At 48.6% G+C, this 26273-nt stretch overlaps 1 protein-coding gene across 2 annotated transcripts in view; it reads right to left on the bottom strand.

The window, feature by feature from the left end:
- Positions 1 to 2370: 2370 nt before the first annotated feature.
- TRIM66 (tripartite motif containing 66) overlaps positions 2371 to 26273 on the bottom strand; it is a 54189-nt gene continuing 30286 nt past the window's right edge. For both annotated transcript variants that reach the window (XM_060177215.1, XM_060177213.1), the window contains exons 10-20: positions 23615 to 23776; positions 11426 to 11947; positions 11067 to 11259; positions 7057 to 7117; positions 6499 to 6673; positions 5646 to 5935; positions 4884 to 5010; positions 4463 to 4537; positions 3929 to 4081; positions 3321 to 3539; positions 2371 to 2542 (exon numbers count right to left, since the gene is read on the bottom strand). In XM_060177215.1, the coding sequence (XP_060033198.1) occupies positions 2483 to 2542; positions 3321 to 3539; positions 3929 to 4081; positions 4463 to 4537; positions 4884 to 5010; positions 5646 to 5935; positions 6499 to 6673; positions 7057 to 7117; positions 11067 to 11259; positions 11426 to 11947; positions 23615 to 23776 (2037 nt within the window). In that variant the 3' untranslated portion in view covers positions 2371 to 2482. The remainder of the gene's footprint in view (positions 2543 to 3320; positions 3540 to 3928; positions 4082 to 4462; positions 4538 to 4883; positions 5011 to 5645; positions 5936 to 6498; positions 6674 to 7056; positions 7118 to 11066; positions 11260 to 11425; positions 11948 to 23614; positions 23777 to 26273) is intronic.

Raw genomic sequence — 26273 nt, 5'->3', positions numbered from 1 at the left:
CTTCAAAATGGGCCCATTGTAGGAGTAAGTAAAAAAAAAAAAAAAAATAGGACCAGTTCAAATGCTAAGAGCCACTGAAGTCAGTTTCTCAGTTAGTAGCCTGTTTGAAATAATTAAAAAGTCATGTTTTATGCATGCAAAACCAAAACACAGTCAAGACGTAAAACATTTGTGCTAAATACACAGGGGAAATCAGGGAGAGGGCACTGCCTTGGGATAACCACTATAACAATAGTGTGGTGGGCCAGGGTCTCGTAACCAACCTCGCAACCTTTCATGCTCTGCTATACAAGAAGAATCTTTCAGCATGCAGGGTCTCTGTGATGGGAAGGGAACATGTGAACCTCAACCATATTGTTAAGGTCCCCTAGCCCGGTGGGCTGATCCTTGGGTCTAGTAGGCTACAGTAAAGCTGGGAGTTTCAGTGATAGGAAGGAAACCAGGAATTTCTGCTTCATAGTTGTGGTCTCCAGCTGGCCTTGGTAGAGGAAATTAATCAGGTCTGAGACTGTCACCGTCCTCACCTGGATATCCGACACAAAGCACCATGAAGTTCACTTAGGGGCGATAAGAACACCAGCTACACAAAGACAAGAGCGCCTCGAGCAGGAATTAGCGAGGTGAATACAAAGGAAAGCTTGTCAAGTCAGTGAAACAAAAGACTCAAAAATCTAGAACAGAGTGGCCAGAGCCCAAACCAGTTTTTGGTGAGCCCCCAAAGATTCCACATGTTAGCTGGCTACTTTAATATGGAAGAATCAGTACCCCAAACAGAAGGTAGACTTGTCGAAGCCCATCTGTTTAGGAGGAGTTGGCATGTGCTGGTGAAAGAATGGCAAGTCAGTGGGCACAGTTTGCTCTGAAGTGAGGGTGATCTCCCAGTGCAGGCGAGAAAGAAATGAGAAAAGCCGTCACCTCACAGGAGAGAAGTACTTTCTCTGACCAAAAATCTCTCATTAACAAAGCCCCTACAAACAAGAACACCCTTCAACTTTCCTCTTAGCAAAAGGAATAAGTAAATAAATCGATCCCTGACCTAAGATTCCCTTGACTCCTTAAGACTAAGACTCTAAGCTATGGCAGGACAAGAGCTCCAGACTACGTCAGATCTGCAGCCCCGGCAACACCAGCAAGTGTCCTTCTCAACCAAGTGCCTGCTGGTGGTGCAGCCTGGCCCTGAGCATCCGCCATAGTATCTGTGCCTTTTCCTTCCGCCTACCCTGCATGGACTACGCACCCTGAGATGCAGCCTACAGCGCCTGTGAGCTCCCAGACTCTCCTCTCTGCAGCCGAGGAACCAAGCCTCCAAGTTGCTTCGGGGTCCTCCTGCCCTTTGGCTCCCCTCCTCCAGCTTACACAGACTCCCCTGTGTGTGCAGGTTGGCTCCTACAGTCCCTCTGCCCTTCTCCAGCCTCCCACAAGAAGGACGGCCAGACTCTTCCCTTTTTCTGGGCTGACCACAGTCCGGGTCTACAAGTCTGAAGATTCACTTCCGATCTTTGGCTCTATGAACATGGAAAGACTGACAAGCAGGATCACTAAGCAGGTGGAGAAGCCCAGAGTGAGCTGGCTGTGGGCCACTTTCATGCCAGGGAACTGTGTAGCAGGAGCAGGCCGTGCCTGCCTCACAACCTTCCCAGGAAGAATTCAGGATCCAAGCCTCTGAGTGGAGATGATGAAGGGTGGCCACCAATAGTCACGTCTAGGAAGGTGCCTCTGGCCCCAGAGAAGTGGCACAGAGGGCAGACTCTGAAGGTGACATCTTCTTAAGCCAACAGGTAAAACATGAGCCTGGAAAAAGGCCTCGGCACAGCCGTGCAGCCGGTGACACCACAGCAGCCACGGCATCTCCACGGCGGCCCTCTGGTCACTGTCAGCAAGGGGAGTGGAAAACAAATACCCTGAAAACCATTAGAACCCAAATAGGCACCAATTGAGACCTCTGGCCTTTAGAAGCCTCCATTACCCTGCCCAGGGCCGTCGCCCTGTCCCGGTAGGCCAAGCAAAGGCATACAGTGACCATCTTTGGCTGTGCTGAGCCTGAGATCACAGGTCTGCCAGACGTCAGAACACTCCCCCTTCTTTCCCCTCTTCTAGGCCCAGGAAGAGTTCCCTTGGGCACATTTCTCCCGTGCCTTGCACACTGAAAGTTGAAAAGTCTGCTTTCCTCAGCAGAAAGAATCCACCAAGGAAGTTAGGTCCCCCTGAGACTGACCAGGCTTGATCTTGTCGAGTGGACCTGTGTGTCTATTCTTGGAATACCTCCTTGCTGTTTCTTACTGAAACCTATCTTGTAATCTTGTAGTGGATACACTATGGCTCCAAAGAAATGCTATAAGATGCAGACGGCAAAGAAGAGCACTACACAGCTCGACAAGACTTGTCTCATATCCACAACCTGAAGACAATGAGCTGAAAGGTGGGGAGGAGTGGTCAACAGGATGGCACGCAGGTGGCCAAATGCTCGGGCTCCTTCTGGATCTCACACCTGGGAGATGCTGTTGGTCAGGCGAAATGACATCCTCTTTGCTTTTTCGTTCTCCTAAAAAATACTTGCAATTAGAATAGCCAACATGTCATGTTTCTTGACACAAAAAGGCTAAGTGCCCAGGTGGGGATATCCCACAGTATAGACAATACACACATACACACACATTCACATATACATTACATACGTGTGTGTGTGTGTGTACACATGTTCTATCTTATATATCGAGAACATAGTCAAACTTACACCCTCCAGGAATGCAACAGCAAAATTCACTGGAGCCACTAAACATCGTGTGCTAGGTATCGTTAAAAAATCAGGGATGGCTGGTCAGATCCCACCTTACAGTAGACAGGTGGCTCATTTTAGAAGAACTGAATCGTGCTGGATCAACAGCAGAGATCTGCATAGGAGGGACCAGTCAGGTGGGAGAATCACTCTTTTGCAAGTAAAAGGGATCTATCTCTATACCAAGGGGTGGAAGAGACCCCTTCCTTTCTCCTGGACCCACGCTGAAATCAGGCACTGAAACCTGGCATTTCTCCTTGAATAGCTATCACGGTGCAGAATAACCAGCACTGAACCAAGAATCAGAAAGCTTGGTTTCTCATCCTCAGCTAGTTTTCTGGGCAGCCTTGGGCAGCTCTCAGCTCTCTGAGTTTCGAACCTCCATCGGCCCGCCTCCTGTCAGGCTAAGTGGCTAAAAGTAAGGGTTCACGGTCACCGCTGCTTGTGCCTCTGCCGGTGCCACGCCAGGCTGCTGGTGTGTGCCGCTCAGGTGCCCCGCCTACCCACTCACTCAGCCACCCACCAGCCGGCAGACGCTCGTTACCATATGCCGCCGCCGCCTCTTGGGCTGGATGCCTTCCTGCACATAAGGGGGCCACGGGAAGCCCTGTGGAGTAGAGCAGCCGCTCTCACTGGACGCCTCCTCGGAGTCTGAGTCCTCCTGCCTTGGCTGGGCAAACCGTTTCTCCGGGTAGATCTTCTTCAGCCAGCCCTCAAAGAACACTTCCAGGCAGCGGCCAGCCTCTGCGACTTCCGAGTCAGGCTGGGGGGAAAAAAGCACTCGGCCCGTTCCCACCAGCCGTCTTTCCTGGGTCCCTCAAGGTCGCTCAGGACACAAAACCTAGCCAGCTCTCTGCAATGTCAACAAGCCACTGTCTCCTCAAGACTCAGAAAGACCAGTCTAGTATCAGTCCTCAGAACAGAAGTGACGAGTGCTACCTACAAAAGGCCGCTCACTGGTGACGGCCCTACCCTTCTCCTGAACCCATGTGATGGCCAAGTATGGACAAACGCTCTTAAACACTGACTCAAACAGTCCCCACAGGTCCCAGGCCCCCACGGCAGCCAGGACCAATCCCAACAGCTACTTCCAGCCATGACAGTCTTGGGGTCACTGGGAAATAGGAGAAGCAGAAAACAGGCCAGACATACATAGTTAAACTTAGCGCAGTTCCAGAACATAAGGCGCACATCTGACACCACCTCCTCGGGAGTGGTGTAGCGAGCAGGGTCCTTCTTCTGCAGCTTCCTCCGGATGATCGACAGGTCCATGGGCCTCTTGATGATTTGGTAGTAGTGCCGAGCCTTCAGGAGAAGGGGATGAGGAGGAAAACAGGAAGAGCAAAGTAGAGATACAGATGAGAAGAAGAGGTAGAGTGGGAGATGAAGTGAAAAGAAGAAAAGAGAAAGGAAAAGAAAAGCAAGCAGAAGAAAAATGGAGGAAAAAAGGAAAGGAAGAATGAAGAATGTTGCTCTTGTTAAATTAAGTCTAAAGTAGCAGAAGTCAAGGTGGGGGCAGTGGCTGTAGAGGCCATGAAGCCCAAGTCCCTGGGCCATTCACAGTGAGCATGTCCAGTGGTCACATGCTGACGCCCCCATGCCACCCCCACACAGTGATCTGCCTCAGGGCCCCAGCCCTTGGACGGACGGCACAGTGGCAGGTAGGAGCAGTGCGGCCTTCCTTACCAGCGGGCTGACAGGCTCATGGAAGGGCAGGCTGAGGCTATTGCAGCACAAGGACAGGACCAGCTTCTCACACTTCTGCAGAGATCAGAATTGACAGCAGTGCTTCTTTGTTCTGACCCCATCCCAACCATACAGCAACCCTGGTAACTCCAGCAGTTACTCTGACCCACAGGGAAGGAACCCCACACAAAGGCACACTTTAACCTCCCAGGTCAGAAAAAAAAAACAGCTGGCAGATAGAAAAAACATTGCAATCCTCACCGCCCCCCGTCCCCCCACACACACACCACTGTCAAACTGTCAGGCATAGCCCAAAAGAGGTATCGAGAAAGACCCCTCATGCCTTTGGAGAGGACTCAGTCCCTGTAGGCACAGGGGGCAGCCCCTGGCAGGAACCCAGTCCCCTGAGACTCCTCCCTACCTTCTGGTCATACGCGCTCAGGCCAGGGACAGCCCGCACTCCAGGCTGGTTGTAGCGGGCATTCTCACAGTCGTACTCCAGCTCAGGCTGGGTCAGGCTGCGGCACAAGGTGCACACCCAATCTCCCCTGCAGAGGCGGAGGCCAAGGCAGGTCTCAGCACGTCTGCCCAGAGCCCCCATCCCTGCCCCTCTGTCTTCAGACCACTGTGGGGGGCAGCAGTGTGGGAAACTGAGCCACAGCTCAGAGAACTCTGGAGCTGGGCGGTAGCTGGGAGAGCACAGGTCTTGCTGTGCACAAGGCTGGGGCTTTGAGCTCCAGCACCACAGGAGAACACTGGGGAACTCTGTGGATGGTGCAGTGATACTGTGGTATCTCCTCTTTCCTTCGTTGCTTCTCCCTCCCTCCATCTCCACTCTCCCTTCCTCTCTCTTAACTCTCTCTCCCACCACCACCAAGAAAAAGACTGAAAAAGTTGGGCTGTGGAGGCAGCTCAGTGTTCTCAGGCATGCAAAAGGTTCACTCCCTAGCATGCATTAACAAAGAAGAGGAAATGAGTTGAGTAACTCCAGATTTAGTGAGTTTGAAAAAACAGAATTAGTAAGATGCCTGGATGGGGGCACAGGGTCAAGTCTGAGTGGAGGAAGGAACTAGAGACAGAGGAGGAGGAGCTGAGTCCCGGGCCTACAGTTCATCCAGCCCAGAGGGAGGAAGTTCCTCCCTGGGCCTGGCCTGCCGCGATCATCCTGCCGGCCACGACTCACCCTGGGAAGCTGAGCAAGGCCGGCAGGTGGCAGGAAAGGTGGTACACCTTGGGGCAGCGGTCGCAGCACAGCAGCTCCCCTCCGTTGAGACACACAGCACAGAAGTCCTCGTTCTCTATCGGTGCCGGGGGGCCCTTCTTAGCTCCTGGGGCTCGAGGGGTGAGTCTATGTTCTTCAGCGGGTATACCCTCTTCCTCTGGGGGCTGGTTCCCAGTCAGAGAAGTGACAGTGACCTTTCTTCCCCCCAGACTTGGGGTCTGGATGGCATCACTGACGTTATCCTGACTGACCTTGGGGAAGAAGTGAGTTCTGGTCACAACACAGCATCAGTGAGATAGTGAAGGGGGGAGTCGGGCGGCGGCGCAGCGGGTTAAGCGCAGGTGGCGCAAAGCGCAGGGACCGGCATCAGGATCCGGGTTCAAGTCCCCGGCCCCCCACCTGCAGGGAAGTTGCTTCCCAGGCGGTGAAGCAGGTCTGCAGGTGTCTGTCTTTCTCTCCCCCTCTCTGTCTTCCCCTCCTCTCTCCATTTCTCTCTGTCCTGTCCAACAACAACGACATCAGTAATAACTACAACAATAAAACAAGAGCAACAAAAGGGAATAAATAAATATTTTTTAAAAATAAGAAGGGAGAGGGTATTAATAAGCCCGGAGCACTGATTTATTCCAAGACCCTAAGTCAGTCAAATCCTGTGAATGTTGGGACAGTTCAGTCCTAATGTAGGGACAAAGTCTGGCCAAGCTGCACCCCCACACAGAGACTCGGGACAAGGCCAGCCAGGATTCTAGCATCAGCAGGAAGGAGGAAGGAGAGCGAGCTAGCTGGACCAAGGCTCAGAGAGCGTGAAGGGCACCTTGATGGACATGCTGGAGGACTCGCTACCACACTCAATGATCAGCAGGAAGCTCCCGTCCTGACTACTCTTGTGTGGCTTCAGCTTGAACACAGGCATCTCTCCCGAAGAGGCAGCACAGATCTTGAGTCGCTCTAGCCGCACGTAGGGGATCTTGGGCTCACTGGTAAAGGGCCTGTGACAAGAGAGACGCCCGGACCTGAACTTTAAGTCAAGCTCACCCATGACTCAAGATTTCTCAGGACAACCCTCCACAGACAAGTGCTGCCTCCTGGTTCCTGGAGGCCCTGTGAGGCAGTCCCCGTTCACAGAAGAGAGGCCCTGGAGAAGGAGAACTAAACACCGAGCACCCGCCTCACAGTACAGGAGCCAGGACGTCCTCCCACAACCAGCCCAGGCAACCCACCAGACTGCTTGCAGTTCTGGCGTTGAAGAAAACAACTGCAGGTAAATTTCAACCTCCAGTTACATCATCAAGGACACTTGCTTTCTGTGCCACACCCCCCATAAGAAGTGGGGTGGGCAGAAGAGCAGTTGGGATCTGCCCTCATCTGTTACCTGATGTTCTGTTTCTCCTTTGTGTCTAGCTGTAGGGCTCCTTGTTCGAAACTGTCATACTCTGAAAGAAGAGCGACAAATACATTCAGGAGAGCATACCCTGTCACTCACACCTTTCATACATGCTAGCTATGCCCACACCTGGCCACAGGCCTAGCATACAATTATCCACACTGTAATAATCCACAATCTTAACACAGATCTGCTTCCTGAGAAGAAAAGGATAAATACAGACAGCAGTCCAAGACTATTGAGGGGAAAGTGTTGAGTCAGGCACAAAGGGGAAGCTTCTCACCTTGGAAATGGGGCTCAGAAACCACCTGCTTCTTCTTGCACACAGGTGTCACGCACCTTTGGAAGGCATTCTGTGCAGCTTCTGCCATTTCATCTGAGTGCTGGGATTCTAACACTGCCCAAGAATCTATACCTCACTGCACGGACAAGAGGGTCCCACGAGCCCTGGCCTACCCCGAGCAGTGCAGTCTGTGCAGAGGGCAGGCAGAGCAATAGGGAGAGAAGGGAACGAGCATTTACTCAGCACCTTCTCGGCAGTAGGCGCTGCTCTGGGTGCCTTTTTTTTTTCAATAGAGAATGATACAGTGAAAGAAAGTATGGGAAGTTCCTGCGGTGTGGTGGGGGCTGGGTTTGAACCTGGGTCTCACACATAGCAAAGCGGCACACTTTGAATGTGGCTTTTTCACCAGCCCTAGAGTTTGTTTTTGTTTTCCCTTTTGTTGCCCTGGTTTTTTTATTGTTGTTATAATTACTATTGTTGCTATTGATGCCACTGTTGTCAAATAAGACAGAGAGAAATGGAGAGAGGAAAGAAAGACAGAGAGGGGGAGAGAAAGATGGACACCTGCAGACCTATTGCACAGCCTGTGAAGCGACTCCCTCCCCTGCAGGTGGGGAGCCGGGAGCTCGAACCGGGATCCTTGCGCTTCTCATCACATGCACTTAACCCACTGCACTACCGCCTGACTTCCATAAAGTTATTATTTTATTTTGCATTATTGTACAAATAGTAATAACCAGTAATGTATGTTTCAGTAGGGCCTTCCAGCCAGTGTGAGCAAAAAAGGGGGGAAAACATTTTTGTTTTAACTTATTAAAAAGTGCAGGCATAAATTGACTGTGTTTCACAAACACTACAACTCAATTATTATTATTTTCAGTCCAGTTTTTTACAGACTGAAAAGTCACGTGCTTGCTTTGGTAGCACATATACAAACTGGAAACTTGTGGCAACCCTACAATCAAACAAGCTGATTGACACCATTTCCCTCACAACATGGGTTCATTTAACATCTCTGGATCATAATTTTTGGGCAGTAAAGTATTTTAAATTAAAGTATGTATAACTATCACTGAAAGGGAAGAGAACCTGGGTAACACCACAGGAAGTCAGGCACTGGCTTGCTTATCTGAGAGGGGAGAGGAAAAGGGGAAAACGCTTGCAACTAGTAATGGGCAGGGGCCAGGCGGTGGTGCCCCTGGCTAAGCACACATAGTACTAAGTTCAAAGACCGACACAAGTCCGACTTAGAGCCCAAGCTCTCCACCTGCAGGGAGTCACTTCACAAACAGTGAGGCAGGTCTGCAGGTGTCTATCTTTCTCTCTCCCTCTTTCTATCACCATTCTAATCACCCTTCTCTCTCAGTTTATTTTTTCCTATCTAATAAAATGGAAAAGAAAAATGACTACCAGGAGCAGTAGATTTGTAGTGCTGGCACCGAGCCCCATAATAACCCTGGAAGCAAAAGAAAGAAAATAGTAATGGCTGTAGGTATGACTTGGAAAGGAAGTGAAGGCAGGGCTGTAGACGTGAAGGAAAATGAGTAAAGGATAGACAGACAGACAGATTAGATAGGCTAACTGATTCAGAGATATAACCAAACCCTACCTGTGACCTTGGGAGAACTACTGCACTTTCTGCTGAAGTTTGGGTGGGAACACACAACTCGGATGGTTGGAATCATGTGGAATTACACCCCTAGTATCTTACAATTTTGCAAATCACTATTAAATCACTAATAATGAAAATAATGGGTGTGTTAAATCTAGGAATTAAAGTTAATAATAAAATAGTTTGGGAAGAGAAAACCCTAAACAACCTGGACTGGAATGGGTGTATTACACTAAAGTAAAAGACTCTGGGTTGGGGGTGAGGGAGCTCAGGTCCTGGAGGACCTAGTGGGGGTTGAATTGTTATGCAGAAATGTCATGTATATACAAACTATTGTATTTTACTGTCAACTGTAAACCATCAATCCCCCTAATAAATAAAGTTAATTAATTAATTAAAGAAATTAAGAGAGGAGGAGAAGACAGAGAGGGAGAAACAAAAAAGAGAGAATAATATACATTTTCCACAGATTCTTCTAGCTAGCCTACAGACAGCTCTGGTACATACTCTATGTACCACGTGACCTAAATACACAGTGAAGCAATGTGAATCAGTCATAAAATGGACTGCTGTCGCTGATACTGTTACACTTCAAGCTAATGTGAAAAAATATTTCATTGGGATTTTTTGATGAAGTTGTTATCAAAGTCATATAATCTTGTAGTATCTGATAAAATTAAAAGTGAAATTGAAATTTAAGCTACTGCACACTTAACAGACTATAGATAGCATGGTATAAACGTAACTTGTAGAACTAAAAAATGTATGACTGTATTGCGATAGTCACTTTACTGTGGTGATTTGGAAATGACAAACACTGCAGTATCTCCAGTGTGTGCCAGCATAGACGTCAGGCTGGTGATTGCAAACTGAACTGAAAAAGCTCCCAAATACTCATTCAACTAGCCTTCTATCCCACAGAAGAAAAGAAACTTATCCTAGTCCCATTGAGAAGTGTGTGGGTTGAAAAGCATCAGAGCCCAAGTCTAGTGGAGCCAGTGTCCTTTATCATGTAGATCTCAAAATATTATAAATGTTTATTCATTTATTCCCTTTTGTTGCCCTTGTTTTTTATTGTTGTAGTTATTATTATTGTTGTTATTGATGTCATCATTGTTGGATAGGACAGAGAGAAATGGAGAGAGGAGAGGAAGACAGAGAGGGGGAGAGAAAGACAGACACCTGCAGACCTGCTTCACCGCCTGTGAAGCGACTCCCCTGCAGGTGGGGAGCCGGGGGCTCGAACCGGGATCCTTACTCTGGTCCTTGTGCTTTGCACCACCTATACTTAACCCGCTGGGCTACCGCCCGGCTCCCTAACTTCAAAGTATTTATTATTCTTTATTTTTTAATTTGAGAGGACAGACGGAAATTGAGAAGGAAAAGGAGACAGAGGGAGAGAGAACGAGAGACACCTACAGCACTGTCGCGCCACTCGCGGAGCAGGTAGGGCTGGAGGTTTGAACCCAGGTCCTTGCCCACGGGAGCATGTGCACTCAACTAGGCGTGCCACCATCCTGTCCCTCCCAGTGTCCTTTGAATGAGACATGACACCAATCCATATTGCTGCCAGCTGCAGGCACATTCTTGATACCACAGAGCAGGTCATCAAATGGTTTCAAGTGGTTTCACTGTGATTATGTGCCCCAGAAGCCCATGAAGCAGGTATGATCATCCCCATTCACAGGAAGAGGTTGCCAGAGACAATTATGAAATAACAGAGGTAGTGTTCTAACTTAACTGTGTGCATCCCTAAAGGCAGACAAGCTCTTTTCCTACGATACTTTGCTCAAGCTAACGCTTCTGGACTGTGAGTTATTCCTGTACCCCACCCCCACATAACCAGGACCACACACACACACACATTTTTTGCATGAGAATGTTATGAGGAAGTTGAGTCCTGGCCAGACCCAGCTCATTTGTAACCACACTGAGGTGAGGGGAACAAAATAGGTGCCAATAAGTCAGTTTTGGAGGGAGAAGAGAATTTAGTCCGAGAGAGGACGCCTCAGGCTTAGCGCCCATGTGCTGGCCTCTATTTCACCTGGGAGTGCTGGGTGCATCTGCTCAAACCTGGGGCCAGCACCAAAGGCAGAGTCTTACCTTTTGGGTTCCGGTAATGCTGCAGAGCTGTAGATGTGCTGACAACTGGAACCAGCGAGGATTTCTTCACAGAGAGGTTGATTGGCTCCTCCAGTTCTGAGGAAATAGTCAAGTCTTTTGAAATCTTCTGACCAGGGGCTACAGGGCCTTGTCCCAGAGAGTCAATGAAGCGGGTGGAATCTTCACTTTCCATCTTTCAAATGTGAGGTTAAAAAAAAAAAAATCCAATATCAGGCTAGAGATTAATTTTGTCACTACAGACCACACAGCTACTAAACTAAGGCCACAATAAGCCCTTCAGTAGCCACCCTCTTGCTCACTGATGAACACAGGAAGCTGAGTGCGACCTCAGGACTCACCTTACAAAGGGCATTCGCCAAGGAGGGTTCAGCTCCATCCCCAGGGCACAGGTCGCCCGTAGCTCTGTCGGAGCTGGCACTGGAGCCCGACCCACTTTCTGGCTGTGTGTCAGGTGCTGGAGACAAGCTCTGCAGAGGACAGGTTGCCAGTCCTGGCACCGCCTGAGTGGGGCTGGAGGTCAGGCTGGACGCAGGCTGACAGTGATCACTTGCCAGGCTTGTAGTGGCCTGGGAGGAGTCACTCCTCAGGTTGGGCACCAAATGGGATGTGCCACGCAGAAGGCCGGGCACGGTCTGCAGGTGGCTGGCTGACAGGCTAGGCATGGCCTGGGTTTGACTGTTTGTCAGGCCTGACACAGTTGGTGGGGGGCTGTTCAGCAGGCTTGGTACTGCTTGGGGGGGCCCAGCTGTCAGGCCGCTGACACTCTGGATCTGTGGCTCTAGGGTTCTCGCCAGCCTGGTTGATGACAGCTCCATCTCTAGTGTATTGGAAAATCCCATGATGCTCACTGAAGTGGAGTGCTGCAAGAGCGAAAGCAAGGGCAAGGCCAGGCTGCTAGCTGGGTCCACAGAGAGGGAGGAACACAGCCTACGGGAGGCCTCTGATCAGATTTCCTTCTGACCTGGGAGCCTGGTAGCTGCAAGGAACTCAGTCAGCACAGTTCTGCTCCTACACCCCAAACCATGGAGGCTGACGGTTCTGAGATGCCATCACTCCCCCACATACAAACCTACAACACACTCTACTATTCTTAGGATAACGGGCCACCTGTCTTGTAGCCACAGCTCATAAAATGGCCTTCTTCTCACCCCTTGAAATAGACAGTGCTCTCCGCCCACCCCAGGCTCCACCCTTTCAAAGACAGACTGCTTGCTGTGCCTGGACCTTCTCCTGCTCTTGTCCCTGTTCCTCCTTTCCTCCAGAACTCAGCTCACCTACCAAGTTCTGCTCTAGCCATCCCAAGTCTCCCTCCTCAATGTCCTATAACTCCCTGTGCTTTTTGTTTTTAATTTTTTTTATTATCTTTATTTATTTATTGGATAGAGACCACCAGAAATTGAGAGGGAAGGGAGTGATAGACAGGGAGAGAGACAGAGAGACACCTGCAACCCTGCTTCACCCTTTGCAAAGCGTTCCCCCTGCAGGTGGGGACCAGGGGCTCGAACCCAGGTCCTTGCGCACTGCAACATGTGCACCCAACCAGGTGCACCACCACCTGGCCCTTCCTTGTGCTTTCTTTTATTTTTCTTATAGCACAATCTCTGGTACTATTTGATTGATGTCTGTTTCTCTGATGTAGTTATAAACTCCGGTAAGGCACGGATTTTTCTGTTTGCTTACCTACTGCAGTAGTGTCTAGCTGAATAAATTAAGCTATTTAAACATTTTTAAACAATAATGTTTATTCTACAAGTCTTACAGCAAATGAATATCAGCTCCTTCTACTAATAATTGGGTTTATGAGTGTCTTTAAATAACGGTTGCTCTTATGGAGCTAAAATGTACTGAGAGTTTACAAGGCAATTTGTTAGGTATTTTACAGGCATTTCCTCCTTTAATCTTCACAGCAGATATTGAAGGGCTGTGAAGGTTAAATAACCCATGTAAACATTTAGAACAATGTCTGGCAGGTATTAATATTATTAGAATTACTGTTGCCCTAATGTACACTTGAAAAAAATGAAGCACAGGGAGTCGGGGGGTAGTGCAGCAGGTTAAGCACACGTGGTGCAAAGCACAAGGACCTGTATAAGGATCCCGGTTTGAGCCCCCGGCTCCCCACCTGCAGGGGAGCACAGGCGGTGAAGCAGGTCTGCAGGTGTCTCTTTCTCTCCCCCTCTCTGTCTTCCCCTCCTCTCTCCATTTCTCTCTGTCCCATCCAACAACGATGACATCAACAATAATAATAACTACAACAACAATAAAAAAGGCAACCAAAAGAAAATAAATAAATAAAATGAAGCACAAAAAGGCATGTGACTTCATTGTCACTGAAAACCTAAGCTTGTAAATTCACGTTTGTCTTTCACATGTGGAAATAGCTGCCTTTTGTATATTCGACTGTGTCCCCACAGATCTTACTGAAGTCACATTGAGATTCTCTGCACACAAATATCATCTGAGTAGTAAGTTTTGTATCGTGTGTGTGTGTGTGTGCACGCGCATGCACAAGGGTTATCACTGAGGCTGTGTCTGCATAACTCCACTGCTCCTGGTGGTGACAGAGGGTGAGACAGGGGTGGGACAGAAAGACGGAGAGACCCCTGAGGCACGGCTCCACCACCTGTGAAGCATCCCCCTGCAGATAAAGACAAGGGGCTTGGACCTGGGTCCTTGCACAAGTAACACGTGCTCTCCTGAGGATGCCACAACCTGCCCCCCTTCCTGCACACCCTCCCCCAATCTATGGTCTTCTTACCACCCCCCTACTTAGGACCTCCTATACGAGGTTGACTAGGATCTCTGGCAGTGCCCATCCTATCAGTCTTCTTCAGTATGTCAGCATGAGTGTGATATCTGATGCGGGAACTGGTAGCTGTAGGGCCAAGGTCACGGGTGCCAGAGCCTCACTCCTGACTCAGGCCCGTCTGCTCTGCTCTGGGCTCACTCCGTCCCTAACTCCCTATGCTCTGTTATTCAGTCTACGCGTCCTTCCTGCATCTGCTCTTTCGCTTGGGTTTTGGTTTTTTGTTTTCTTGTCTGTTTTACTTTCTTATTTCTTTTTCTTAACCTTCTTCTTTTATTACTTGTTTAATTGCCTTAGTAAAACTTATATTTTCTATTGTTACTTCTCAAGTTTAAAAGCGTATGTATAAAATATTCCTTATCTCTCTAAAGAAAAGGTTGCCTTTTGTTTGCTCCTCAGTCAATAAAAGCAGCTTCAATTTGCTCTATAGTCTATGCCCTGATCTAAGAAAGGGAAGAAGAAGGGAGGGCAGAGGGGTGCTCAAGCTAAATTAGGCTAACTCAGCATGGACCCCGGCTTAAGAAACTGTAATCAAAAGGTCCCAAACAAGGGGGCCAGGAGGTGGCGTACCTGGTTAAGTGCACTCATTACAGTGTGCAAGGACCTGGGTTCAAGCCACTGGTCCCCTTGGGGAAAAGCTTCACGAAGGGTGAAGAAGGGCTGCAGGTGTCTCTCTGTCTCTTTCCCTCTCTCCCCGCCCCCTCTCAATCTGTCTCTATCCAATAATAAGTAAAAAGATTTAAATAAATAAATAAATAAAAATCTCCAACTTGGCCTGCATCCCTCAGTAGCCCTTGCCCTATTATGCCCCATCACAGCTTTCTAACACTCTGTATGTCTTTATTTGTAGATAAGGATAGATGCTGATTCTTGTATTCCCTTTTGTAATATCAGATAACCTAGTCCTCTGAGTAAGACTCTCTTATTATCTTCAACTCAGCACTCATATTTGAATCCTGTTGTCTGCCTCCTCTACCAGTGACGTGGATAGGTCCCAGTGAGATCCCAGATGCCAAGCTCCGATCCCAACCTAATCAACACCACGACTGCCACCTCAGCAAGCTTCACTTTTAGACTGTGTCCAGAGACGTCAGGCGTGGAATGTCAACCCTTCAGCCTCACTACTCGGGTGCCAGATGCTACCATGATGCCGACCAGACTTCCCTGGACAGACGACCCCACCAATATGTCCTGGAGCTCCGCTTCCCCAGAGCCCTGCCCCACTAGGGAAAGAGAGAGGCAGGCTTGGAGCATGGATCCACCTGTCAACACCCATGTTGAGCAGGGAAGCAATTATAGAAGCCAGACCTTCCACCTTCTGCAGCCCACAATGACCCTGGGTCCATGCTCCCAGAGGGATAAAGAATAGGAAAGCTATCAGGGGAGGGGATGGGATACGAAGAGCTGGTGGTGGGAATTGTGTGGAGTTGTACTCCGCTTATCCTATGGTTTTGTCAATGTTTCCTTTTTGTAAATAAAATTTTTTTAAAAAAAAGAGCTCCAAAATCCTTCTGAGACCATTCCAAAGAATACTGGTCAGGTTCCAGATGTCCTAAGACAGGAACAAGATTAAACTCCCAATAACAAAACCTTCCAAATTAGTGGTAGGGTCACCTTTGCAGGATATCAACTCTCCTGTCTTTTATTATTATTATATTATCTTTATTTATTCGATAGAGATAGCCATAAATCCAGAGGAAAAGGGTTATAGGGAGAGAGACAGACAGAAAGAGAGAGAGAGAGAGACCTGCAGCTCTGCTTCACCATCTGCAAAGCTTTCCCCCTGCAGGTGGGGACTGGGGGTTTGAACCCAGGTCCTTGGGCATCATAACATGTGCACTCAACCAGGTGCACCACCACCCAGCCCCCTCCTGTTTTTTTTTAACTCTCCTGTCTTGATTATTTATTATTATTTGTTTAACTTACATGGAATTTAAGTTAAATCAGATGATAGAGAAAGAAGTTTTCAGGTACAGCTATGGAAAAACTTGTGGAAATTCCTCAACTGGTCACCTGCCTATTCAGTCTTTCCCCATCTAAAGCTGTCTACTGCTTGGCCTACATCCTACTACCTGATGTCTTCACTCTCCTCACTCTTACTGCTCAGATCTTTTTTGGAGTTGAACATGATTACATTATTAACTGAATGATCATCACAAAGTGTTGTCGACATTCAGAGAAAATATTTTGTTCCATTTTAACAGGAAAGGAAATTGAGACACAGAGTGATTATGCTAATTTCCCAAACTCTTTGAGGCCCAAGACTAGTAGTGAGTTTAGTCTTAAGAATTTGTTGATTGCTCTTGAGTTTGTGCCATTAACTAGAAAGTGCTCGGGTAAGACGTAGTTGAAAAATCAATAAACAGACACTTAGTGCACATGCCCTGAGTTTAATAGAAAAGCAGATCCTTACAGCAGGCCGTTGCTGGGGATGAAAGTGGTGCAGATAGGATGGTGTTCCACAGAAATTGTTTTTCCATATACTTGAAACATATTTCTTTAAATAACAAAATTGAGTGGAGTTAAAATATTATTTTGAAAGGGACCATCCTAAAACCATTTACACTACCCTGTCTTAATAAACAGAGAAGACAGAACCTAATGAGGCCATTTATTAGTATTGGGGGGAAGCTCTGTTGAACCTCTGTTACTGAGGTGGGCTGTATTTCAGAGATGTGCTGAGCAACTCCTTAAAATGTAGTTTAACGTGTCCTGTTGTTGAATGACTCCATGCCAGAACACTTTTCCAGATGATGTTTCTTCCTTCTTCTTTGTTTTCAGCTGCAATTACAGAAGCCAAGACTCCCTGCCTCTAATGTTCTCATGGCTGTCATAGGAAAACTACAAATTTTCAAAGGAAACCGTGCAACTGGGCTTTCTAGGTCAATAACACCGATTAGATATAGGAGTATGAACTTATGATCGTGTACAGAATTCCATGCATAGCATAACAGCTATTTTTGTTGTTGCTCCAAAGCTCTGCTAGTTTCAGGGTTTTGTTCCAGTGGTGAGAAATGTCAAAGGCTGCCCAGCACGTGACTGTGCAGCAGTGGTGAGAAATGTCAAAGGCTGCCCAGCACGTGACTGTGCAGCAGTGGTGAGAATGTCAAAGGCTGCCCAGCACGTGACTGTGCAGCAGTGGTGAGAAATGTCAAAGGCTGCCCAGCATGTGACTGTGCAGCAGTGGTGAGAATGTCAAAGGCTGCCCAGCACGTGACTGTGCAGCAGTGGTGAGAATGTCAAAGGCTGCCCAGCACGTGACTGTGCAGCAGTGGTGAGAATGTCAAAGGCTGCCCAGCACGTGACTGTGCAGCAGTGGTGAGAATGTCAAAGGCTGCCCAGCACGTGACTGTGCAGCAGTGGTGAGAATGTCAAAGGCTGCCCAGCACGTGACTGTGCAGCAGTGGTGAGAATGTCAAAGGCTGCCCAGCACGTGACTGTGCAGCAGTGGTGAGAAATGTCAAAGGCTGCCCAGCACGTGACTGTGCAGCAGTGGTGAGAATGTCAAAGGCTGCCCAGCACGTGACTGTGCAGCAGTGGTGAGAATGTCAAAGGCTGCCCAGCACGTGACTGTGCAGCAGTGGTGAGAATGTCAAAGGCTGCCCAGCACGTGACTGTGCAGCAGTGGTGAGAAATGTCAAAGGCTGCCCAGCACGTGACTGTGCAGCAGTGGTGAGAAATGTCAAAGGCTGCCCAGCACGTGACTGTGCAGCAGTGGTGAGAATGTCAAAGGCTGCCCAGCACGTGACTGTGCAGCAGTGGTGAGAATGTCAAAGGCTGCCCAGCACGTGACTGTGCAGCAGTGGTGAGAATGTCAAAGGCTGCCCAGCACATGACTGTGCAGCAGTGGTGAGAATGTCAAAGGCTGCCCAGCACATGACTGTGCAGCAGGAGAAAGGAGTAATGGCCTGGGGTTTCGTCTTGGAAATACATGCAGACATGCATGAAAATGAACAGATTTATGAAGCAGGCTCAGAATATTTGAGTGCTTTAAGAGCTCCAAGTTAAGTAGACTGGTTTAACAGGAGTGGATCTTGGAAAAACTGAATTAGGTGTCAAAGGAAACAACTTTTCCAGTAAATAGTTTCACAAGATGGCTTTTTTTTTTAATTTATATTTATTTATTTATTTTCCCTTTTGTTGCCCTAGTTTTTTATTGTTGTAGTTATTATTGTTGTTGTTATTGATATCGTCATTGTTGGATAGGACAGAGAGAAATGAAGAAAGGAGGGGAAGACAGAGAGGGGGAGAGAAAGACAGACACCTGCAGACCTGCTTCACCACCTGTGAAGCGACTCCCCTGTAGGTGGGGAGCCGGGGGCTCGAACTGGGATCCTTACGCCTGTCCTTGTGCTTTGCGCCACGTGCGCTTAACCCACTGTGCTACCACCCGACTCCCCACAAGATGGCTTTTAATCGTGGAGTTATTATTAGTTTGACAGAGAGTGCTCTTCCAGTTCAGTGAAAGGGTCTTATATGAATTAAAATTATACCTGTGAATGTATGTTTTCTCTGTGTGCCCAGTGACCAGAGACAAATGAGAAACCTCTATGAGTAGTGAAGAGAGAGATGAAGAATTCCCAGTGCCCTGATAGTCCAGTGAAGAGAGAAAAAGTCAAGAGGACCCTAGAGTCTAAGGCGGAAGGAAGAGGAAAGAAAGGCACACGTAGAAGATAGCAGGCCTGAAGCGAAAGGCAGAATGATGGAGTCCACAGGACCCCAAACTCGAGAGACTTGGGAGAGTGAAACCTGAGGTAGTCTACACCCAGGAGGGGAAGGGAATTGAAGGTCAATGAACCAGGGTTTGTTTTTTCTTGGATTACGAGACAAAGATCTTGGATTTGGTCTGTGAAATAAATCAGGCTAGATCTAAGGAGACAGACTTCCTAGAGGAATTTCCAGATTCGGGGAGCCAGCCCTGAGAAAAGTTTGACTTCAATTGTCAGTAGGACAGAGCAGATCTCTGTATAGTTCTGCTCATGGTCTCACACAGGATGCATCTCCAGAATGTCTCACCATACCCTGAGGCCATTCTGAGCAAAAGCTGGAGTCAGGGTCAGACTCTAAGAAAAAAATATCGGAGCTAGGGTATTAGATTTGGAGATTGGAGATGGGATGATTGGTATTCCTCCTACTCCAATGTGCAGAGTGTAAGCTTAAGTAAGGCATCTCCTACCTCTGGGTTTGAATTTCTTTTTCCGCAGGTTGATGTAAACCTTGCTGTGGGGAGTCGGGCGGTGGCACAGTGGGTTAAGCGTAGGTGGCACAAAGCGCAAGGACCAGCGTAAGGATCCTGGTTCGAGCCCCAGCTCCCCACCTGCAGGGGAGTCGCTTCACAGGTGGTGAAGCAGGTCTGCAGGTGTCTGTCTTTTTCCCCTCTCTGTCTTTTCCTCCTCTCTCCATTTCTCTCTGTCCTATCCAACAACGACAACACTGATAACAACAATAACTACAATAAAAAAGGGCAACAAAAGGGAATAAATATTTTTTTAAAAATCTTGCTGTGTGTAGGAATCAAATTAAGAGCCCAGGCATTGAGCCAGGCAGGTAGTTCCCCAGGTAAGGTGCCTGAACCGCCACCTTTGTTACCAGAACCATACAGGAGGTGCTGTGGCCATGGAGGACGCTCCAAAGTGCTACAGCCATCTCCACAAAGCCCCTCTCTCCCTCCTGCTCCCCACCCCCAAGTAGAAAAAGTGACCCAAGCAGTGAAAATCATTCATGCGTAAGACCCTAGTTCCACCAGAAAGGAGAAGGAGGAGGAGGAGGAGGAGGAGGAGGAGGAGGAGAATTCAGCCATCAAACTGTTTAGATAATGGTAAAAATACTACCCATCTGAGTCACATTCCTTTACTCTTCCGCATCACTCTCTGTAATCCGGCCCACAGTAATGCCTACTGCTTTGGTATCTTAGACTGAAAATACATCCCAACTCCTCTCATGCCATGAGCATCCTGCTGGCCTCAAGACTGCTATTGGAGCTCTGGTACAACATTAAGAGCAGACGACAGGTTCCACTTGCAGCTGAGTCAGGGCTCTCTGTGACGTCTACAATCTCAACTCAGTCAGGGAGTTCAGGAGTAGATGGGCACTTTGTATCAGAAGCTTGTTGAGAAGCAGGGAGTGAGCCATTAAAATATCTTCCAGTATCACATGGACTATACGGGAGTTCTGTCAGAGAGATGATAACTGTGGTCTTCAGAGAGGCTGAACCAAGTTGGAAACTTAGGCAACGGTTAGTCCCAAACACCAGCTCATTTCAAAACATCCAGCTGGGCGCAGGGAAGGCAGATGAGCTGCTCCTGAGACCGAGAACTCCAGCTGCGTAGGAAACGTGCTGTAGCTCTCACATCTGTGGTTCACCAGGAATTCACGTAGTGCTGACTGTGCACGGTGTGCACAGCCGTTCTCTTTGCAGTCACACCGAGGAGATGAGTAGCTCAGCATGAGTCAGTCCCAGAGAGGGCCTGGTGCCACGGCTTCCTCTGTCTATGACTGTCAGATAGACTTCTGATTTTCCTGGCACTACAGATCAGTACAGGCTGGGTTACGGGTGGAAACCAAAGTATCTTCGCAAAGTAAAGACAACCAAAACCAACTAGGCAAGGTCTTAAGATATCTCCTCAGCAAGGCCTTGAGTTACTTCAGAAATTGTAAAGACAGGAAAATTCAGCAGGTGTGGGGCCAAATGGAGTCCTACTCCTCCCACTGCAGTGCACAAAGAGAGGTGGTTTAACCTGATCATAAACATTGCCAACAGTCAGCTGTGTATGTAACTCAGGTGGCTCACTTAACCTCTCTGTGTCTCAGTTTCCACATCTTTCAATGGGAAATAAGTGGCTTCTTCAGAGAACTGCTAGGATAAGCAAAAAGATAAAGTGGAATTCTCTGTGTGAAAACCGATGGGGAAAAGTATAGAATGCTACACAGAGTGTGATCAGTCAGTGATAAGATGCCCACAGCGTGCTGTCCTCTGGCTTCACATCATCCACCCTGCCCAGTCCCAGTTTCAAAACAACCAATCCCCTCAAAAACAAAGTCCTTTTTGTCTCATTATATCTGTATACAACCATTAGTCCTCAAAGTCAAGAAGGCCCCTTAGAGCCAGGATAACAACAGTGAGGGCCCTCTTACTGGGAGTAAGCCATGAAGAATCCTACAGAATATCTGAAAAATACCAGGTCACCTGCCCTCTAAAACTTGACATGAGCCAAGTTAACAAGACTGCTGGACAGCCAGCTCAAAACGAGATGCCAGAGTTCCTAAGGTCTTCAACAAAGCTTTCTGCTAACCTGCAGCCGTGCAGAAGGGCAGCATCTCCTTGCTGCTCAGAGAGCCCAGGAGCACCCACACAGCAGCACAAACTCCATGCTTGCACGCGGCTCCCCTCCTTCCATCTAAGTGGGACTGGAGCACACAGAGCTCGCTAACTAGACAGCAACACTTTCTGCGTGGCTTCCATCCTCCTGCAATTGCCAAGCTGCATCTAGACTGCCGGCATCTAGTGCTCCTGCCTACAGGAGAGTATCAACTACGCAAAACGTGACATTGTCGGGTGGGGATCAGAGCTCCCAGTGGAGGCTGTTCCTTGCCAGAACTTAACATCCCTCCCTCCCCAAAGCAGCATAGTGGACCCAGGCAGCTGTGGGTATCGAATTGCAGGGCTTTCTCTCACTTCCCATCTTCAAGTCCAGAAACTTCTGTGATCTGATCTTTAATCCCATCATGATTCATTTCACTGAATATCCCCTACTGATCCTCTGTGCTATCTTGGTCTCCCTTACTGGAGCGATCTGTCTAAAATCGAATCCAGATCATGTCCACTTTAGCAGCTGCCCTGTACTCACTCCCCCGAGACTAACTGCCGACTCCAGTCTCTGGCTCCCCATTCCTCAGTCCATCTCACGCTCATACTAACTGAACAGAGTCCCAATGCTCCAGGTTTCCTTTTGACTCTGGAATATACCTGACTGCAGATCCTTTTGACTATTTGTTTTAGACCCTTCCCCTTTCCACTAGCTTAACTTCTTCTAGTCTGTTATAATTGCTTTTTCCTAGAAGTTGTTTGTGAGCAGTTTCCTCTCCCTTCTCTCAGAGTTGGCACTCCTTCTAATTATTCTAAAGATTATTACAGTACTTTGTAATACTTTACTACTGTGTGACATCTGTTTCTCCTACTAGAAATAAACTCCAATCTAAAACTATCTTACTCGCCAATATGTGCCTGGCATATAGCAAGATCTCTGACACATACTAAGAGATTGTGTGTGTGTGTGTGTGTGTGTGTGTGTGTGTGTGTGCTGAGTGAACAGATAACTGGACAGATGGCTGCGTGGAGAGCACACATACTACCCCATAAGAATCACAAATTGCTTATTTACATCTCCAAGCCCTCTAGACCAAATCATTCTCAGCAGATTAGGGTAGGAAAAGCACAGACAAAAACAAAAATATTAGCACCTCCTCAGTCTTCCCCTAGAATTTCCAAAGTTAACATTTCGTTTTTGTCATCCTTTTGTTTCCTAAACTCTCTTCTCAATTTCAACCTCTTATCACTGAGATAGACTGATCTGAGGCAGAGAGAGCACTGGTTTTGCTGGTGGGGTCAAGGTGAGGGGAGGAAACAGAGCAACTTGCAAAGGGATCCTTCAGGGTGGAGGACTGGGAAGGACAAGGCAGCCGGCCTCTGTCAGCATCGAGTGCAGGCTGAGCAGGAGGCAGTGGGTAAGAGGAACAGGGTCAGGGGACAGGGCAGCGCTCGGCGCAAAGCAGAGAACTGAGTCGCGACACATCCTTCAGCCCACAGGGTAACTGGGTAGGGGAACAGGCAGGAGGACAGCTGCTAAGTTGTGAGGTTCAGGGTTGTTCTCCAAATACCCTTCCAGCAAGCAGGCGGGTGTGGGAGCAGAAGGCTTCCATTATCTTATCTTTTGGCGATCTCAGTGTCTCCAGCTGCTCGATGGCCTCTAGAGGACATTCCCATGAACCACTCACTCGACACACTCCACTGACCCAAACTCGAAGGCCAAGCAATGTTGGGTTGTAGGGTCACATGAAATATCCCTCCATTTTTCCTTCCAAAGGAAACACAGTTCAGGTTTGGGCTCTGCTGATAGACCTCACTTCAAGCCAAGTTCAGCTCCTCCACCCACTAGCCCTAGAGCCAAGGCCTCAGTTTCCTTCACTGTGAACTGGGGTGCCCACTCCTAAAACTGTCAGAAGAGTGAAGTTGGCAGACCTGCATGCAAATCGCCATTCCACCTTCCAGTGTTTGGCGGCCTCCAGGTAAGTTACTTTTTCTCTCTGACCCACATCTGCATCTATTAAGCACAGCTGGCAAGGCCTAGCTAACAGTGGTGTTGACAGGTAAATGATAATTGTATGTAAAGCACGCCTAACTCCACAACACTTGTGAAGCCCTACACAAACTTCAGGCACAGAGTACGTGTTCAACAAACTGACTTTCTTTCTCTCTCCCTACTCTCGCCTAAATGAAGCCCAGTTGGTCCCATTCTAAATGTGTAGGTGGGAGTACACAGTGGCAGCGCGGAGGACCTGTGTCACTGACTCACTAGGACAGAAGGCATGAGTCAGGGCTGTGTGACATCCAGGGATGGAGCAGAGGCACTCCTCCCCCCACCCAATCATCCTCAGCCAGGTCCCTGAGGTCTTGGCTGGCCACGGGTCCCCAGTGGTCAGGGAAAGTAGGCTCCGTCAGTACCTTTCTCACCACATTCGAAGAGGAGTGCTGGATGGTGCTGTCCAGGGAGGGGGCACTGTGAGGAGTCTCTTCCCCAGAGGCCTGGGGCAGGGTAGCAGCAACATTCCTATCCAGAGGGAGAGCTGGTTTGGGGCCTTCAGATACTGGGGGCTCATCTGCAGCCTGGAGAGGAGACATAAGAACCCAGGTGGGTTTCACTGAAGAATGTAGCAGGAGCCATTAGGGCTGATGCCACCTGTACACACCTACAGACCAACTGCATCACACTCACATTATAAAGTGCTTCAAACTATTTCAGAAAGAAGGAGATCTTCTATGGGGAGGAAATAGCAGTTTGGTAGTAGGTGGAGTATATTAGCACATACTTTAAGGAAATGTGAAATTGTTCCCCCACGACAGTAGTAGTCTTGTAAATGAATGAATGGGTGCGTCAGAAAGCCAGAAGAGAGCTCAGCTGGCAGAACACACACTTCTCCATGTGCAAGGACTCTGATTTCAGCCCTCAGCACCATGGAAGAACACTGTACACAAAAGGCCCTGTGGCGTCTCACCTTCTGTATCTCCTTTCTATCTTAAATTGATCTTTTCTGTCTCTATCTTACTTTTAAAAAGGAGAAGAGAAAGGGGGTCTACCAGGAGGAGGAGGGCTGTGCAGGAACAAAACATATGCACACAAAAGCAGGAAGGACGGGGTCAGGCAGAGGTGCACCAGGTTAAGGCTCACAGTACGAACCGCAAGGACCAGCACAAAGATCCCGGCTCAAGCCCAGCTCCCCACCTGCAGGGGAGTCACTTCACAGGCGGTGAAGCAGGTTCTGCAGGTGTCTGTCTTTCTCTCTTCCTCTATGTATCCCCTCCCCCTTTCAATTTCTCTGTCTTATCCAATAAAAATGGAAAAACTGGCCACCAGGATCAGTGGAGTTGTAGTGCAGGCACCAAGTCCCAGCGATAACCCTGGAGACACACACACACACAGAGGCAGGACAGGGAGAGGAAAAGAAAAAGACCTTATCTAAACTTTTCTTTTTTTTTAAATCTTTTAAAAAAAAAATTTATTTATGTATTCCCTTTTGTTGCACTTGTTTCATTGTTGTAGTCATTGTTGTTGTTGGATAGGACAGAGAGAAATGGAGAGAGGAGGGGAAGACAGAGAGGGGGAGAGAAAGACAGACACCTGCAGACCTGCTTCACCGCCTGGGAAGCGACTCCCCTGCAGGTGGGGAGCCAGGGGCTCAAACCGGGATCCTTACGCCGGCCATTTGCGCTTTGCACCACCTACGCTCAACCTGCTGCGCTACCACCCGACTCCCTAAACTTTTCTTAAAACTATATCCTGGGGGTCGGGCGGTAGCACAGTGGGTTAAGCGCACGTGGCACAAAGTGCAAGGACCAGCATAAGGATCCTGGTTCAAGCCCCAGCTCCCCACCTGCAGGGGAGTCGCTTCACAGGTGGTGAAGCAGGTCTGCAGGTGTCTGTCTTTCTCTCCCCCTCTGTCTTCCCTTCCTCTCTCCATTTCTCTCTGTCCTACCCAACAGCAATGACAATAACAACAACAACAAGGGCAACAAAATGGGAAAAATGGCCTCCAGGAGCAGTGGATTTGTCGTGCAGGCACCAAGCCCCAGCAATAACCTTACCTTGGAGGCAAAAAAAAATACATCCTAATGTGACAGTTAGAAGTACATCAAGAATTCTGAGCTAATTCTGTCATTTTCACTTTCGCCTTGGTAACAGCTGCGCCTTTAGCTTTTGCTCCTCTGTAAACCCTACGCTTCCGTCTGCCTTTCCTCTGGAAGGAACTGAGCCTCTAAGGAAGACATTTAAAGCAGGGTCTGAAGTTACTGGTGCTAAAGCACAAACATGAGACCTTAGTTGCTGTGACAAAGCCAAAGTCTACAGAGTGGTTGTGAAGATAAAACGGTGATTGCAGACCGAAAGGAGACACCACTTGTGGAAATGTGAAGAAGTAAGGAGAAAGGGCCAGCACAGGAGACTGGGGGAGAAAGGCAAAAGTCAGTGAAGTGCGCAGGGTACAGCACAGCCTCCAGTGGTACAGACTGCGCCTCTTCCGGTAGCTTTTACCTGAGAAGAGAGCAGCACGCATCACCCTCCTAGACAGAGAACTCAGTCTCCTCTGTGGCATCACGACTTGGCAGACCTGCGTGTAAATCGCCATTCCACCTTCCAGTGTTTGGCGGCCTCCAGGTAAGTTACTTGCTCTCTCTGACCCACATCTGCATCTATTAAGCACAGCTGGCAAGGCCTAGTGGTGTTGACAGGTAAATGATAATCGTATGTAAAGCACGCCTAACTCGGTAAGCTTGAGATGAATGTCGTGTCTCTATCTGCACAGTGCCGTGAAGACACTGCCCACCTTCCTAAATGCGCCCCTCCTCCTTCCTGCTGTTTGAGGTTCCCAAGCTCTAGCCGAGGGAGCAGAGAGGTTACAGAGATCAGAAACACACTCCCTTCTGCCCTGGCGCTGGCAAGAGTCTGGCACGTGCCACTCATGTTACCCAGGCAGTCAAGGCTGTCGGGTTACTGTGGAGAGTGTTAGGCCCAAGCTGTTTGGGAAGCTGGCGCTGTGTCCCTCAGCTTCTCTGCATAGGCACCCAGGCAGTTGTGAAATGTGAAGGACCGCAAGGCCTCCCTAGGGGC

The sequence above is a fragment of the Erinaceus europaeus genome, chromosome 17 (genome assembly GCF_950295315.1).
Source record: "Erinaceus europaeus chromosome 17, mEriEur2.1, whole genome shotgun sequence".
NCBI lineage: Eukaryota > Metazoa > Chordata > Mammalia > Eulipotyphla > Erinaceidae > Erinaceus > Erinaceus europaeus.
The sequence above is the reverse complement of the archived record's forward strand: the minus strand, read 5'-3'. Positions and strand labels throughout refer to the sequence as shown.